This window comes from Mustela erminea, chromosome 17 (assembly GCF_009829155.1).
Source record: "Mustela erminea isolate mMusErm1 chromosome 17, mMusErm1.Pri, whole genome shotgun sequence".
Taxonomy (NCBI): Eukaryota; Metazoa; Chordata; class Mammalia; order Carnivora; family Mustelidae; genus Mustela; species Mustela erminea.
Window position 1 is genome coordinate 37,716,331 of NC_045630.1, and position 16,409 is coordinate 37,732,739.

General features: G+C 49.7%; 1 protein-coding gene across 2 annotated transcripts in view; it reads left to right on the top strand.

The window, feature by feature from the left end:
• C17H1orf116 (chromosome 17 C1orf116 homolog) overlaps positions 1 to 15,948 on the top strand; it is a 32,512-nt gene extending 16,564 nt beyond the window's left edge. Inside the window, exons 1-4 of one of the 2 annotated variants that reach the window (XM_032316983.1) lie at positions 3,275 to 3,436; positions 8,821 to 9,006; positions 11,456 to 11,633; positions 13,110 to 15,948. In XM_032316983.1, the coding sequence (XP_032172874.1) occupies positions 8,902 to 9,006; positions 11,456 to 11,633; positions 13,110 to 14,653 (1,827 nt within the window). In that variant the 5' untranslated portion in view covers positions 3,275 to 3,436; positions 8,821 to 8,901 and the 3' untranslated portion in view covers positions 14,654 to 15,948. Of the gene's footprint in view, positions 1 to 3,274; positions 3,437 to 8,820; positions 9,007 to 11,455; positions 11,634 to 13,109 lie in introns of those variants that run through there. The other variant, XM_032316982.1, reaches the window with a different exon arrangement.
• The last annotated feature ends 461 nt before the right edge of the window (positions 15,949 to 16,409 follow it).

The following is a 16,409-nucleotide window of genomic DNA, read 5'->3' on the forward strand; positions in this document are numbered from 1 at the left end:
CTACTTCATGATTAACTTCAGAATTTCTTCATCCAGCCCACTTAATTAGACCCTTTATTTCCCCTCTAATTATTTTAGACTTAACATTAATACCGCTTTGGTGAGCACTTGATGATCTATTCAATGTCTTAATATGGACTATCAATTCCATGGCTTATCGCCAAATTATAATCACCCTCATCTGAACCCTTCCCTTAGCTGTCTTCTCTTTAAAGCCAGCTCTTGCTACTACTTGAGGAATAAAATCTCCTCTTCCCCTGATACGTTGGAAAAACACTCAGGCCCAGCATATAATATCATGCTCAATACCATGAACTTGGTGGGCACCCTTTGTTTCTTAAGGATGATGGTAACACATGTTCAAAGTCCCTTCATTTTTCCTTTGGAGAGGAAAAGGAAAAGAGACACTGACAGGATGTGACTAGAATGTAAATGAATTAGGTATCACGAATGGTTAGAATAGAGTTCTCCAGCTATTTTGCAGAGAGCTCAATTTTATAAGGGACAAAAGGGGAAAGATTAACAAATGATTGTGGTACATTTTGGTTTTGAAGTAGTGTGTGTGTGTAGGAGAAATGCCCTTGGGTAGGGGAAATGAGATGCCTCTGTAGGAGGTTGTACGGAGGAAGGAAATCATACACTGGCCACTTGTGGTCAAGGAGATGACCATGCCACAACAGCATACGAAGGAGGAAGGACATAGATGAGTCAGGCCAACTGGATTCTAATTAGTCCTCACACAGTCAGGTCATCAGACAGGAATTCAAATACAAAAAGCAATGACACTTTTCTCCTCAAATGGTGACCTACATCAACTGTGCAGCCTTAGTCTTTAAGTGTTTCTGATTTTGGAAGGCCTGTCTTTCCTTTAGTCCAGGTCTCCTTTCCAATTCTCTTGAAACCTTTCGAGACTTGGTATTTTTCCAAGGAAAAACAAAATAAGAGCAAAGCAGAAAAGATTCCAGGATAAAACATTTAAAGATATGGAGAAGGAAGAGCATCAAATTCAGGATAGTGGTTCATTTCAGCAGGGGCATATGTGTGTTTTGAGGAGGTAGAAGAGAAGGGGTGGGCAACGTTTGGAAGTAACTTCAACTGCAATGTTCTGTTTCTTGAACTGGGTGTTCGTACAGTGGTGTTTGTTATGCAAGGGTATTGGAAATATTTCATAATTTTCAGTAAGAGATGTATGTCTAAAAGGAAAGAGAGGAACAGAACAATCATTTTATCTATGTCCCTAGTTCTACCTGTGAAATGATAGGAACCCTTCCTGATTATACTAATTTTTTTTTTAATTTATTTGACAGACAGAGATCACAAGTAGGCAGAGAGGCAGACAGAGAAAGGAAGGAAAGAAGGCCCCCCGCTGAGCAGAGAGGCCCACATGGGGCTCGATCCCAGGACCCTGAGATCATGACCTGAGCCGAAAGCAGAGGCTTTAATCCACTGAGCCACCCAGGCGCCCCATACTAATTTTATTATAAACTGAAAGGCTGTGTTCGTTCATAAATAAAACAATGCTATCATCTTTGAGGTTAATGCTTCTAAGTCAAATTCATTTTTCTAGCAAATGTTCAAATCGCACGTCTACGAAGCTGGATCAACTCGGTGATTCCATCCACGGGTGTAACTCCAATTGCACTGAACTCCTGTTGATGTGGATAGAGGTGTCTTTCCTGTTTTGTCACCACTATCATATCATACATGTTTGAGTGATACACCACGAAGAGAGGTCACCACCCTTTAGTGCACAGTCAGCTCGTTACCCATAGGCTGCTGAGAGGTACTTGGTTATGCCAGACTTCCTCCTTCCTCCTCACTAGTCCTGCCGCATTTCTTCTCTGCCTTGGCCCCAGGATCATTGCACTTCTTATTTCCTACCCAACCACAATCACAGGAAGAGAAAAGATGGAAGGCATGTGTCATCTTGTTAATAGAGTTATGAATCGCTTCAAGATGGAAATGAGATGGGAAAAGATTAATTTAATTGTTAGAATTAAGCCTGCAAATTAGCTGTGGGTTTCACATATCCTACTTGGGAATTTCTCCAAAACAGAGGCAGACTGACATCATACCGATGCATGGCAAGCTTGACGTCATGCTGCCTGAATCGAAATCCCTGCCCTGTTACCTCCCAGCTAGTGCTCTTGTCCAAGTTATTTCACCTCCCATAAAATTTGTGTATTACTGTGCCCGCCTTCTGAAGTTCAAATAAAGATTAAGTGAAATGATGCATGAAAATGCTTAGCACAGCATAATACCTGGTACATAGCAAGAGCTCAATAAATGTTGGTGATTATTATCTGCTTTGATTTTTACTTTTCTTCCTGCCCTTTTGGTATCAAGGATAGCCTCTATCCAGGAAAAACCAGCTTCCAGGCAAAAGTCCTATGTGGTAAAAGTGGCCTCCATACCTGGACGGAGGGTTTTTTCCTGAAAGCAGTGATTTCTTCCACCTACTCCCTTCTCCCTATTCTCTTCTGGTTGTTTTAACAACAGATGCAAAGAGTCTGCCTATGGAAAGAGAAAGGTTGCTACACAGTTGGAACCTTATTTTGTTTTTATGTCTTCATATTCATTGCTACCTTCTAGGAACAGCTAAAAGAGACCAGAGACCCAAATGACAGCATCCATGTTCCCTCCCCCGAGACTGTCCAGTCACTTTCTCATCACAGGGGCCTCTTGGGGGGAGAAAATGGTTTCATGCCCCCCATTGCCAAGCAGTGGCGCAAGGGTGTCTCAGCTCCAGCGAGCTCAGACACCTTTTCTAGCAGTCCTGAGTGGAGGTGCCAGTCGTAAGAGCTGATAGGAAAAGGCTTGACGGTGAAAGTGCTTCTGAACAGCCAGAAAAGCTAAACCGGCCACAGCGGATTTTAACTCGGAGAATTCAGGAGACCACTTAACCTCCAAGTAAAGGAAAGCCGCTCTAGGTAGAGAATCGAGTTTCAAACAGACACAAAGAAAAAGCACACTGCCTGTCTGTGTTTCTTTATATTGAAAATTTAAAAAAATCTTTTTCCTACTCCTTCCCTGCCAACTCTCGTCTTCCAGTCTGAACCCAAAAGTGTCTCTTCACCTTCCAGCTTTCCTTTTTCTTTTTCTTTTTCTTTTTTTTAATTGGCTCTAACGGAGGAAGGGGAGGGCAAGAGATGATTGGCTCCGCGAGGGCAGCCCCGCCCTGCCCATTCCCCTCCCCCGCCCTCCCCGCAGAAACAGCTGGAATGAGAAGTAGGGAGGGAAGGCCGGGATTGGCTGTGAGTCAGTGGCAGGGTGGGGTGGGGCAGCCCAGATGAAGCATTTACCTGTCCAGGTAAGTCTGGAGGAGGTCAAAAGAAGAAAACAGAGGAAGGCAGGGGAAGCAGTCTGTGTCTCCCGTCTCTGCCCTTTGAAATAAAAGGGTATTTCTTTCCTCTCTTCAGCCCCTCATCCAGTGAAGGTGAGTTAATCACTAACCAACTATTGCTCATGCTTCAGCAGGAAGGGGTGCTTCGTGGGAAATGAGAGCCACAGGGTTGTGGGGAGCCCTGTGCACCCCAGCCAGGGGGCTTTCCTCTCTGTTCCTCAACTCTGTACGTCGAGTCTGGGATCAGAGCAGGCTGATAGCTTCTTAAGACTGGAATGATTTTGTGGAGACCAGGGCTGGGATGCATATTTTTTTCATCTGGCTATTTCAGTTGGATAAGCACATTTCGCAGTCAACACGAAAATACAATAGGCTTGTTTTGGAAATTTCCATCTCTGAGCAATTGAAATTGAGTCGTGATTCTTGGAAAAGAATAGAGTGCAGGGAGTCAAACTGGGGGCTCTCCCCGGGGAGAAAAGTGACTTAGTTTCTCCATTCCATTTCTAACAGGACATTTTCCCCTGGCTTTATCGACTCAATGTCAATTTTTATTTAAATAAAGGGTGCAGTGGATGTGTGTGTTCAGTAATGGTACCGTGACAATGGAGCTCTCTTCGGACAAGCGTGTAAGGCTGTTTGTAAGGCGATGTGAGGCTCAGAAAACCCCACCTCGGACTACCAGTTCATCTCTGGAAAACCCACGGATAATCTAGGTGCAAAGCTGAGTTTATTTAGATTCAACTCAGTTAATGTTCTGACTCTGCCTGCTGTTAGACACAGAGACTGGCAAACCAGAAGCCACTGGCTGGGCTGGGCCAGGAGCCCACCAACATTAATATTTCACGGTAGTCCTTGAAACTGGTAGGCGTTCTCAGTGGGGCTCGGGCCAAAGTAGGGTGGCAGAGTCCACAGAGAGGAGAACCACACTGCCGTGGTGGCTGGGCTTTGTTTTCTTCCGGGGGTCCCCACCGACAGCGTGCGTGGCAGGTTATCGGCACAAGGAAACCGGATGTCGAAGTCAATTCAGAGTAGCAAGTCCGCTCCCCACGATTCACCTTGGGCAGGGAGGAGTTTAACATTCCGGTCCCTAACTGCGCCTCTTTTCCTCCTGCTGCAGGAAAGAGCGAAGTGGGAAGACCCCTGGGGCCTGGCACCAGCCAGCCCTGAGCCAGTGTGCCGGGTTTCCTAGTCCTAGCAGCTGGAGCTTTTGGTTTGAGTTGAGCCCAAACCACAGAACCAGCCCACCAGACTCACTGAGTGAAGGCTGCCATTGACGGTGAACTTGTCAGCGATAAGATAATCTGGAGTGTTAGCAAAGCTCTTCTGTGCAGAAGATAGGTCCACTGAGCCTTTGCCTCAAACCCACCTGTGCAATAGAAGATTATAACTTTGACTAAACACACTCAGAAAGTTGGCCATGTGCTCATGGAGAAGCATATACATGCAGTGCAGCTTTTAGTCCTCCTGGCAGTTTTCTTCGGATGTTCCCCAGCCGGAGGTATATATCTGGATAATCAGCAAGCACATGGTCTGGGAGAAATAGGACAACTCTTTGACTAGTGGGGAGAGAAGTTGAGCTCTTGAGAGATTTGGGGGGGTGGGCTCACAGAAGGAGGGTGACAAGGGGGCCTTGGGCCTGTTTAGAAGATACAGTAAAGCCAAAGAGGAATGGGGCGGAGCCCCCCACCGCCACCCCTCACCCATGCCAGAACCCCACATGCTCTCTATTTACTCTCCTCCAAGACTTGGCTGGTTTCAGCAGTGTAGTTAATGTTTAATGTACTTTGGCACGGATGGCCCTGGCTATAGGCTGTGCCTATTTCATAACCCATTTTCTCCTCCCCTCCAATCCCCCAAAGAGGTCAAGGGTTAAAAGATATCAAACTCTCACCTTGAGTGTTTTTCTTGTTTCTCAGACTTCTTATCAGGTAGGAATACCTCAGGTTTCGATGGCTGCCCTGAGACAGTCCCCAGGTTTCAAGGTTGTAAAGTTGGTGGAAGGAAATGCAGCATCCAGGTCTGGCCACAGTGGCGAGGGAGAGTGCAAGGGTGGGTGGGGTGAAGAGAGGAGACTCTTAGGGTTCTGGCTCTTTGGGTCAGAAAATGAGGCCTGGAGATAAGACGCAAGCACCTTAGGGCGTATTTGGCCTGGGTTGAGGTTCAGATTCAGCTCTGCAGGGGCCCCAGTGCCCAATGACACAATCTTCAGTGACATTTGTTGTCATTTGTTTACTCTGGAAACATCTACTGTGGGGACATACAGCTGGCCTGGAAGCATAAAGCAGAATCAGATGATTTCAAGGGTTTAAGGTGTGAAGTAGAAAGAGAAGGGTGATCTTCGGGCTTTTAGTGTTTAGTCAGGGGTGGCTGATGACCCCCCTCTTTAGGTACATGGCTCTCTCGAGTCCCAGGAAGGGCTGGACCCAGAGGCATCCTCTCTAGGCCATGAGAGGTCATCCCCTGCTTCCCTGTGGAAGGGGAAGTGGAAAGAGCTCCGGATTTCTCATCTGTCAGAGAAGAAAGTGTCACATCTTGCCTCGATTATCAGGCTCTTCTGAAGGTCTCAGCCGCATGTCTGAAAGCACTTTGTAAGCTGTACCGGGCTGTGTGTTTCTGAAGCAGCGCTGTTCATGCTGTTTCTCTCTCTTCCAGCTGCTTGAGTTACTTCCCGCTACTTAGTCCCGAAATTGTGAGTGTGACAGGTTGCCCCAGGAGGAAGGAGAAGCTAGCAAGCTACCGTACAGTCCGAAGAGTACTTAGAAGAACAAGGGTAGGAACTGTTTCTGAAAGGAAGAGGCAACATCTGGTCACCCGTTCACAGAGAATATGATATTAACTACAGTGATTAGTACAGCATCAATAATTACTGTATTAAGTACAGTATTAATAATCAGCAGTTACAATTGTACAGAAACTTTTTAAGAGAACTAGAGCGAAAAACTATACCCTTGGATTTACACTGGCAGCTTGGAAACAATGCCCTTGCCTTATTATTTTGGCTTGTTCCATGCCTCTTAGGTGCTCATAAATGTTAGTTTAACTGAAGCATTGGCCCAGTTCCATTGAGCCATATATCCTCAGGGAAATATAATACATAGGAAAGACTTTATAGTAATAGGGTAAAAGTAAAAAAAAAAAAAAAAAAAGAAAAGAAAAAAAGAAAAAGGAGGCCTTCCAACAGCTTAACTCAATAGCCATTTGTCCAGTATTATTTTTTAAAGATTTTATTTATTTATTTGACAGGCAGAGATCACAAGTAGGCAGAGAGAGGAGGAAGCAGGCTCCCCACTGAGCATAGAGCCTGATGCGGGGCTCTATCCCAGGACCCTGGGATCATGACCTGAGCCAAAGACAGAGGCTTTAACCCACTGAGCCACCCAGGAGCCCCATGTCCAGCATTTTTTGAGTGCCTTCTGTGTGCCTAGGCTTATGAGCAATGGACCTCTTTGGCTATAAGGACCTCAGCCCTACAGAATGTTAAGAATGGGTACCTTCTGGATCTAGACAGTCAGGAATGGAGTGGATAGCTGAGGTGACTGCCCTCCATCCACATGATTCCTCACGTTTCTGTTTCTTTGGAGTTCTGAGGTTGGGAAAGTAACCTCATGAATAAACTGAGGGACTGCCTTACCCAATGTTGATTTGTCACTGTGCTTCTTTGGTGTCTCTGTCTTCTCTGGTCCTGTCTCTAACTCCTGAGAGGGTCTGGACATTTATGAACTCCATGCATCTGGCTCACTGGGATATTTTCCTCTTCTTTCCCCATTGTCCTGCTCCTCCCTACCTGCCCCACATGCCGGCCTCCTCCAAAGCAGGAGAGGAGCACCATGAGGCCACGTGCTTATGGGCTCTACAGGGCTGGCAGGCGGACTCACCCAGCACAGCCCAAACCTGACTTGGCACTGGAAGCAACTGTTGGAAGAAGCTGAAGGGACAGCCTCCCCAGGACCCAAACCCCAGGTCCCAAGATCTCAAACAGAACACATTACTGCTAGGACATTTTACCTACGATTGGGAGGGTAGGAAAGGTAGTTGAAAATACAGCATGGTGTCATGGAAAAATATGGAGTCAGAACCAGACAAACTGGATTTCAATTCTAGCTCTCCGCATATTCTCGACTTGACCTTGCAACCGTCTTTTATTTTATTTTATTTTTTTAAAGATTTTATTTATTCATTTGACACAGAGAGATCACAAGTAGGCAGAGAGGCAGGCAGAGAGAGAGAGAGGAGGAAGCAGGCTCCCTGCGGAGCAGAGAACCCGATGCGGGACTCGATCCCAGGACCCTGAGATCATGACCTGAGCCGAAGGCAGCGGCTCAACCCACTGAGCCACCCAGGTGCCCGCAACCGTCTTTTAAACTTAGTTCTTCCAGAATTTCATTTTAACATAAGAGAGTCACCTGGGACCTTTCCAGACCTTGAGATTTTCAGAAGGAAGATGCCACTGCCTTCCTTTGCTATTACTATTGGTACAGTGAACTGGAAACTTATTTGCCCCTGCGAGCTGGAGTCAGGAGGAAGCTGTGTAGGCCATTTCTCTTGTTCATTTGACAAAGGTTAGGGAACCTCACTGGAAATTAGCACAGCATCGGAGGGGTGGCACGCAAGAGGGAAATTGGCTTTGTATCAGCCTCTGGGATCATGTGTGTGCCCCCCAGACTAGGGAGGTGATTGATGGTGGCCGTGGTTGGGGTGGGAGTGGGGGCTGATGTTGATGGTGTTGGCTTGGATGACAGCTAACTCCTACTGCACAATGTGTTTTATGTGGAGCCTATTGTACATGTTTCTGACAACCCTGTGTGGTTGGTACAATGAGGACCCTGTTCCTTCTCTCCCACTTAACACAAACCCCTCTTCTCTAAACTCTTGCCTGACTTCAATTCATTTTGATCCTAGGTGGATCTTGTCTTTCTCTTATTAAAAGAACAGTAGCAGATCTTATCTTATTCATTAAATGAGCATTTACTACCAACTAAGTTGTGCTGTTCTCATTAACCCTACATTCGCCCGATTTAATGGGAAAAACGCGGTAGAAGAGTACTTGGCCTCAAGTCCCATAACTGGCCATGGTGGAAGTGGGATTTGAATCCAGACCTGACTACCTCCAGAACCCATGCTATGGGCCCCTTACTCTGTATTGTTTGTAGTCATGGAAATGTAGGCTAAGCCCCCAGATTTAGAGAAAGAAGGCCACTAGGAGAAGTGATGGAATTTCCTCTCCGACCAGACTACTCCTCCCTGCCACCCCGCCCTCCCCTCCCCACCTCCGCTAACGCCGCCCTTCTGCATGCGTGCGAGCCGGGTTCTGTGTCCTTCCACGCAGGCTGGGAGGTTTGGGGGACCCCTGTGCACGGCCTCTTCCAGCGCTCTGCTTGCTGGGCGTCCCCGCCGCCACGCTGCTCCAGGGCCTGGGCAGAGCCTTGCCGGAGAGCCTCAGCTCGGCTCACACGTGGCTTTGATTCTTGTCTTTTCAGGCCAGCTTGGGACATTCTTCACTTCCCTTCGCTTCCCCTCTGGGAGCCCCTTTCACCGCCCCCCGCACCTTGCTTCAGGCGATGCCCCAGAGCGAGCTGTGGCTGGCGGGGCCTGGCTCAGAACCCGTGACCCGCGTCGGCAGCCGTGACAGCATCATGAGCACCACGTCCACCCGCTCTGGATCTGTACGTACCTCAGTCCTGCCAGTACCCTCAGTCCTGCCGCCCGCTGGCTCTCTGCACGCCTGTCCCGCCCGCCCCACCCTGACCCTGCCCTGCCCTGCCCTGCCCTGCCCACCGCCCGCCAGCCTCACTGCTCCTCAGCTTTCATCTTCCTCATCATCAGGGCGTGAATCACCCCCGTGAGCATTTGTGCGTCTGAGTCAGTCCGGTTTTCTAGAGAATAGAGTGGGACCGCCCCCAGAGAGCAGGAGGGCGGATGAGACTTGCTCCCAGGTTTCATTCATTGGCGGCTAAGTTGAGGTGAGAGCAAGGGCCCGTGATCAGAGGTCCTGGTGGAAAGGATGGATGGTAGGTCCCAGAGCACTGGTGTTCCCGAAGTCTTCTGCAGCAAGCAAGCCGTATTCTTTCTGTGAAGATCAAAGAGAACAGAGTAATTAGGAGCCTGGGTTCTGGAGCCGAGCAGGTCTGAATTCTCCACCTATAAGCCAAATGGCCTTGGGCAAATTACTTAATTTCTGTAAACCTGAGTCTCCTCAGTTTTAGGGTGGGGATAATGTAAACAGCGAATTCATAGGGTCCTCTGGAAGAGTACAGGACAGGCACAGACAGCACTTAGCACGTGCCTCTGTGTGGAGAAGAAATAGCCTATCTCCATGAGCAGAGATTCCGAGTCTTCCAAAGTCATCATGTTTAACAGAGAGCGGCATGTATCACACTGTAATTCTTCTGAGAATGAATTTAAATCTCAGTTGCTCTAAGGCTGGTGTGAAAGAGTCAAGTCCGCCGTATGTCCGAACGTAGGCATTCTTTGGTTCTTGGTGTTCATCACATACATAGTAACCTTGAGAATTTATGCCCTATTGCTTTATATCCTATAGAGGTACTTGGAAATTTAAGGATTATAAGGATCTCTCCCAAATGTCAAGGATGTTTAATATAGTCTGTGAGTTTTAGTATGTAAAAATCGAATAGAGAAAGCAGCACACACACACACACACACACACACACACGCAATCCAAAGTGCAGACAGTCTGTATATCATTTCTTTTTGACCTGAGAAGATAAGACCCCAGAGACCTCTTTCTGTTTCTGTAAGGCTGAGGCCAGTATGGGCAGTTCCATACGACCGGACATAGAATGTGGCAAGGATTATAGGTTTTCAAAGTGCGTCATCCACAAAGGAGAAATTCAGAGTTGGCTAATCTTTGGCAAGGCTATTTTAGGAAGAAAAGGGCAATGAAGAAGATTTTGTTCAGGGAACCCTTGGAATTGACTTCAGGGCTTCCAAAGGCTATACCTGGGGCCTCCTTTGATATGTAAGCCTCGCTTTTGCCAACTGACAATGGCTCTTTAAGGAGCCCTGGGAACTGGTAGTGTTCCGACATCCATCTCCCAGGATGTATTTAGGGCTGTCTCGAAATCTTCCCTGGCCATCTGACTGGGTCTGGAAATATATAACTCTGAAGTATCTCAAATATTAGGAAGAGATTTGAGATACATGCCAGGAAGGGACTCAGGCCAAATTTCTCACATTTCCATTTCCCTTCTGGTTTTCCCTTCAACCTTCAACTTCATAGAGCGACTCTTCTTTGGATCTTGCCAGCCTTGAACATAAGCAATAACCATTTAAAATGGCCATAACACTTATTTCCAAATACCCCTATGTGCTTTTTCATCACGACAATTATTTACTTTAATAGCTTCTTGATATTTCACACTAAGTTGCTTTCTCCTCCTCCCATACCCATCCAGTTTCTCTACCCTCCCCGCTTCAAGTTAATATTTGCTTAAGAAATGCACACTTACTTGACTGTTAGCCAGAGCCAAATGCCATCAAGAAAGTAAATACACAAAGGAAAAAAAAAATCCTGTATGGAATGCATTTCAAAGTCAAGAGTAAATTATTTAGTAAATGTATCTGTGGCTAGTCCTACCACTGTTCCCATTGGCCTGACAGCCAGTGGTTGGCTGCAGTTTCTTGTTTGTCCTCCTGCTGTCCTTGACATACCAGATGGAGTATGCAAAAGTCCTTTGGAAAGTTAAAAACGATACCATCAAGTTTAAGGTCAAATCATTATGTTGTCCATATAATTTAGAGCTAAATCGGAAACATAGAAAGTGAAATGCTTGACATAGTTCACACAGAGGAATTGGAATTAGAACCTGGGATCTGTTCCTCTAAGCCTTCCACGCAGGACTGGGCAAAAAAGGTCAGTTGCCATCTGGCTGCCTAGCACTGGGAACTCGCGGGCCAACAGCTCGGCAGCCTCTGCCTGGTCCGTGCCTGCAGTTTCAGGAAGCAATGCCCACAGGTTTGCGGAGAAGCCTCTCAGAAAGGTTTCCAGCTCTTCAGCATTCCTTCAGGACACAGGGTGTTCTCAGCCCCACCAGTTTCTGTGGAGCTGCCTCTCACAGTTCCCTCTCCCTCTCTGTTCTCCACGCCTCATTCCAGAGTGACAGCAGCTACGACTTCCTGTCTGCTGAAGAGAAAGAGTGTCTGCTCTTCCTGGAGGAGACCATCGGCTCACTGGACACTGAGGCTGACAGCGGACTGTCTACTGACGAGTCTGAGCAAGACACAGCTCCCCAAGGCCCCCGAGCTCTGCCCATAACCCAGCCTGCTCCCCAGGGTAAGAGAGACCTTCTGGGGTGGCACCTTTCACAAATCCAGAAAACCAGTACATCTTTACGGCTGCTTTGCACCTTATTTGCCCTCTGCTCTAAGGGTCACGGGCAGAAGGACAACAGCAGCTCCTTTCCACTCTCCTGGCTGGAATTAAGGTCTTGCCCTGGAGAGGAGGAGGGACTGAGGACAAGCCAGCTGCCTGTCTTTCTATGAAGTGTCAGAGGCCTGGGAGGGAAAAGGGTTTGGCCAGCTCCCATTCTCTCACAGAGAAATTCTAAAGAGACAGGACCACAGAGGTGGGGGAGGGATTCCGGGAGGGGCGGGTGGTGGCTCTGGGGACACTGAGCTAGCCGGGAGACCTAATCAGGATGACCCAGGAGGATCAGGTTGCAAGAGATAAGAGGGAAGCGCTCCCTTAACTTCAGTGGGTGGTACCTCAAGGCTCTTGTGCAAGAGTGTGGAAAGCCAGTGGTATTGAGGCTCCGTAGAAGGGGGGACAGGATGGCACGCAAGTGTGGCCATGACTGTCTCGGAATGAGGGGGGCACTTTACTCCTGAGGACAGCCCCACTGGTATTGGGACCACAACCGCATGTTCATTCATTTAGCAAATACCGATTGACAACGTGTTAGACCCTCTGGGGAGATAGAACAGGAAATGGGGGCAAGGACTTCTCTGCCTCCTGAGACTGATTCCCTGGCCCAGGGCGCATGATACACTTGCCTAGCTTGCTGGAAGGAAAGAGCCCATGTCACTCTCTGGTATGGGGCAGCTGTGGTGTCACAGAATCATTCAGGTGCTTATAGAAATTGAAGGTGGGGGCACGTGGGTGGCTCAGTGAGTTAAGCATCTGCCTTCGGCTCAGGTCGTGATCCCAGGGTCCTGGGATGGAGCCCTACGTAGGGCTCCCTGCGCAGTGGGGAGTCTACTTCTCCCTCTCCCTCTGCCGCTCCCCCGGCACATGTCCTCTCCCCTAGCCCCTCCCCTATCTCAAATAAATAAATAAAATCTGAAAAAAAAGAAGAAAAAAAAAAGAAAGAAACTGAAGGTGGAGGAAGGCAGAGGTCTGGACAAACCACATCGGCTGCTACTGCCATTGGTGTTAAGTGCTTCCCCTGGACTCAGTGAGCCGGGAGCCCCAGGATAGTTGGAGGGGCTGTCCTGACGCCCTTTCTAACCCTGCTCTCTCTGTAGACAGTTAGGAAGAGCTCGAGGCAAGGGCATGGAGTTACGTGAGGCTGCTCTTTCTTCAACCATCATGAGAAACGAATCCGTGGTTGTAGGGAATCCACTGGTGTCCATCTGTTGGTCTAAATGATATCCAGGCAACAGTGCAGCCCCTTTAAGAGCAGAGAACCAACAAAAAACAAAACCCATTGCTAAGTGGAGATCAGAGTTCAGGAAGCATTTGTGTTTCAGGGGGCAACAGGGTTCTCACCTCTGTCTGCGCTTCTTTGCCTCTTCTCCTGCCCCCTTGCAGGGTATCCAGGGGAGAAGATCGTTCAGCAAGAACCAGAGCCAAGGAGAGGGACTCAGCCCAGCTCAACCCATCTTCCTGAGCTCCAAGACCTGGGCCTCAGGTCTGGGTCCTATAGCCTTCCCAGAAATATCCACATCAGCATCAACCAGAACCTCAGGAAAAGCACCACTCAGACTCATAGCCACAGCCCGGGGGAAGTGGAAGGCCTTGTCCCGGAGCCTGAGACAGAGCAGGTCAGCCAAAGCAGTGAGCCCAGCCAGGCTCTGGCCAGCCCCCAGCCACCTGCCCCAGCCCTGGACACAGTGCCCATCCCTCCACCAGAGGCTTTCCGGGACACCCCGCCGGAGCCGCAGGAGCGAGGCCGCCTGCCCACAGAGCCCCGGCAGCAGACCCACACGTCAGTCAGCCCCCAGGAGAGCAAGGAGACTTCCTCAGAGGCCATGTCCCAAAAAGCCAAGGAGGAAGGCTCAACAGGTGGCCCAGGACAGTCTAGGCCGCCTTCAGCCACCTCCACCTCGTCTCAGAACATGAGAGCTGAAGATGCTCCTGTCCCATCAGGGGGGGACCCCGGTGCCCACCTGGCCCCCCTCACAGCCTCTAAGACCCGGAAACTGCCCCCCAATATCGTTCTGAAAAGCAGTCGCAGCAGTTTCCACAGCGAGCCCCAGAACTGGCTGGCCCGCCACGCCGAGGCCGGCCCTGGAGACCCTGGCCTGGCCCCGTCCTCACTGCAGGAGCAGAAGAAGGCACGCCGAGAAGCACTTGAGAAGCTGGGGCTACCCCAAGACCAGGACGAGCCCAGCCCCCACTTAAGTAAACGCACCAGCTCCACCTGGCTCCAGGCCCCCCTTCCAACTCCAGCACCAGTTCGGCCTGCGGTTCCAGCTCAGGGAAGAGCCGCAGCACCTGCTGGAGGAAAGGCTCCAGCCCCAGCTCCGCCGCGGGGAGCCACCCCAGGGAAGGCTCCGAGTCCCACTCCAGCTCAGGGGTCTCCTCCAGGCAGAGGCTGGATTCGAGCCCAGGAACCCACTCCAGGGAAGGTTCCAGCGGCCAAATCCATGCCAATTCCTATCCCTAAGGCCCCGGGGTTAAGTAAGCCCCTGACTCAGCCAAAGTCAGACTCAGGGCTGACTCTCCAGGAGAGCGACATCCCGGGCCTGAGACAGATGAACTTCAAGTCCAACACTCTGGAGCGCTCAGGCGTGGGGCTGAGCAGCTACCTCTCGGCTGAGAAAGACCCCAGCCCCCAAACCAGCACCTCTCTGGGCAAAGGCTCCTTCTTGGACAAGATGTCTCCTAATGTCTTGCGTAACTCACGGCCCCGCCCTGCCTCCCTGGGCACGGGGAAGGACTTTGCAGGCATCCAGGTGGGCAAGCTGGCCGAGCAGGAGCAGGAGCAGAGCAGCAGGCACCTGCCCTACCGAGGACAGAGCCCTGACAAGCTGCCTCGACCCCCCTACATCAGTGTCAAGATCTCCCCAAAAGGCGTCCCCAATGAGCACAGAAGGGAAGCTCTGAAGAAGCTGGGTCTGTTGAAGGAGTAGCCGCCGGCCACCCCACAGCCCCCGCCTCACCCCTGCCAAACAGGAGGAGGCTCGGAGCCTTTCCCCCACAACAGCTCGGAGCTTGGGCACGAGCAGGCTTCCCTTCAGTGTGCTCCTCTCTCTGAGGCAAAGGGCAGGGGGAGATGGGATTCCAGACACACACGTACGTTTATATTCAGAGTGATTTGGCAATGCTTGTGCCAATCCTTGCCCAAATCATCCCGAAGATGATTTCCACAAGACAGAGTGTGTGTGTGCACACGCGCGTGTGTGTGTGTGCTGTAAACTATATATATATCACTGAAGCTATTTATATGACACAAGGAGTCATTGCTCAGAGTACTGCTTGTGTTGGAGATCGTCTTACCCCAGGGAGAGTTCAGCCAAGCCAGAACTGAGGGGACCGGGTGGCTAAGCCTGAGAAAAAAAGGCAGATGAGACAATGGCTGTTCCGGCGACATTAGGCAAATGCAGGGTCTTATGAAATGTGGGTCTGCCGGAATCCCAGTATGGAAGGGGACTGGTTCACCTTGCAGGATCCCTCTCTCGCTTCTGAACTTCTGGACAGTGGCCTGGAGGAGCAGGTTTGTCACTGACTGTCCCCAGTGACACTGTCCCCCTCACTGCCCCCTTCTTACTGTCCCCAGTCCCAAGGACAGGGCACATCCCTGTTACTAAACCTCTCTGAGGACTGGGAGTGGGAGGGCTCTGGTTGGCCTGAGAAGGCAGGACAAGTGACCACCCAGCACGCTTCTTACCAGGGACGATCCTGGTCTGTGGGCTTGACGAATTTGGAAGCATAAACCCAGTAGTGGTCCCTGACTTTGCCGTTCCTGATCTCCTGCTCCCTACCTCAGCCCACGCAGGACTGACCCCAGGGCTGGGCCAGTGCAGAGACGGGAGTCTAAGCCCTGACTCTTTAGAAATACCGAAGAGCTATCTGAGGCCTTTGTCCCTGCTACTGACTACCACACGTAGTTTTTTTTCCGTTTCTATGGGAAGGCAACCCAGTACATTCTCTGCGAGTTATTCACAGACTATCACAGCTAGGAGGAATCTTAGAGATGAGCCTCTCCTGTCCCACGCTATTGAGGAAGGCAAGGGACTTATCTGTGGTCACTCTGCCATGCAGTAACAGAGCAGGGTCCCCGGTTTCTCATTCCACGCTGCGTGCCGCCTCTCAAACGTGGCACCCTCAGGATCTGCGGTCGCTGTCAAAGGCTCAACCCTCAGGCCCTTCAAGATCCTGAAGTGTCTTCTCAAATGTCAGAAATTAAACATTGTTCAAGACCATACTGAGTGTTGTTTTTTTCTATGATGTCTTTGGAAAGTAGCACTTTAATAACTTACTAGAACCCTAATTCCCTGACCACATTGTGCAACTTGGTAGGTACTAGGAGTGGATGGTATGGGCTTGTGGATACACGCTTGGAAATCAGGCAGAGCTAGACATGACCCCTGCTTCCCCTAAGGAAATAAATATCATTCGTGGCTGTGGTTAGAAGGCAGGATTCCCAGATCTGAGGGGCAGATAAGGGGAACTGTTATTGGAAAGGTGTCTATTAGGTCAGCTGAGCATTTCTGGGCTGCATCCCTAGGGACGCAGCACTGTCAAAGCATAGTATTTCTGAAAATGATGAAAAGATTAAGATACAGACAACATGGCTCCACCCGGTCATGGTATGTGGAGTGTGGGTGTGACGGTTTCTGTATACACTCTCACCCACACACACACACCCAAAATCCTGCGGCTTCC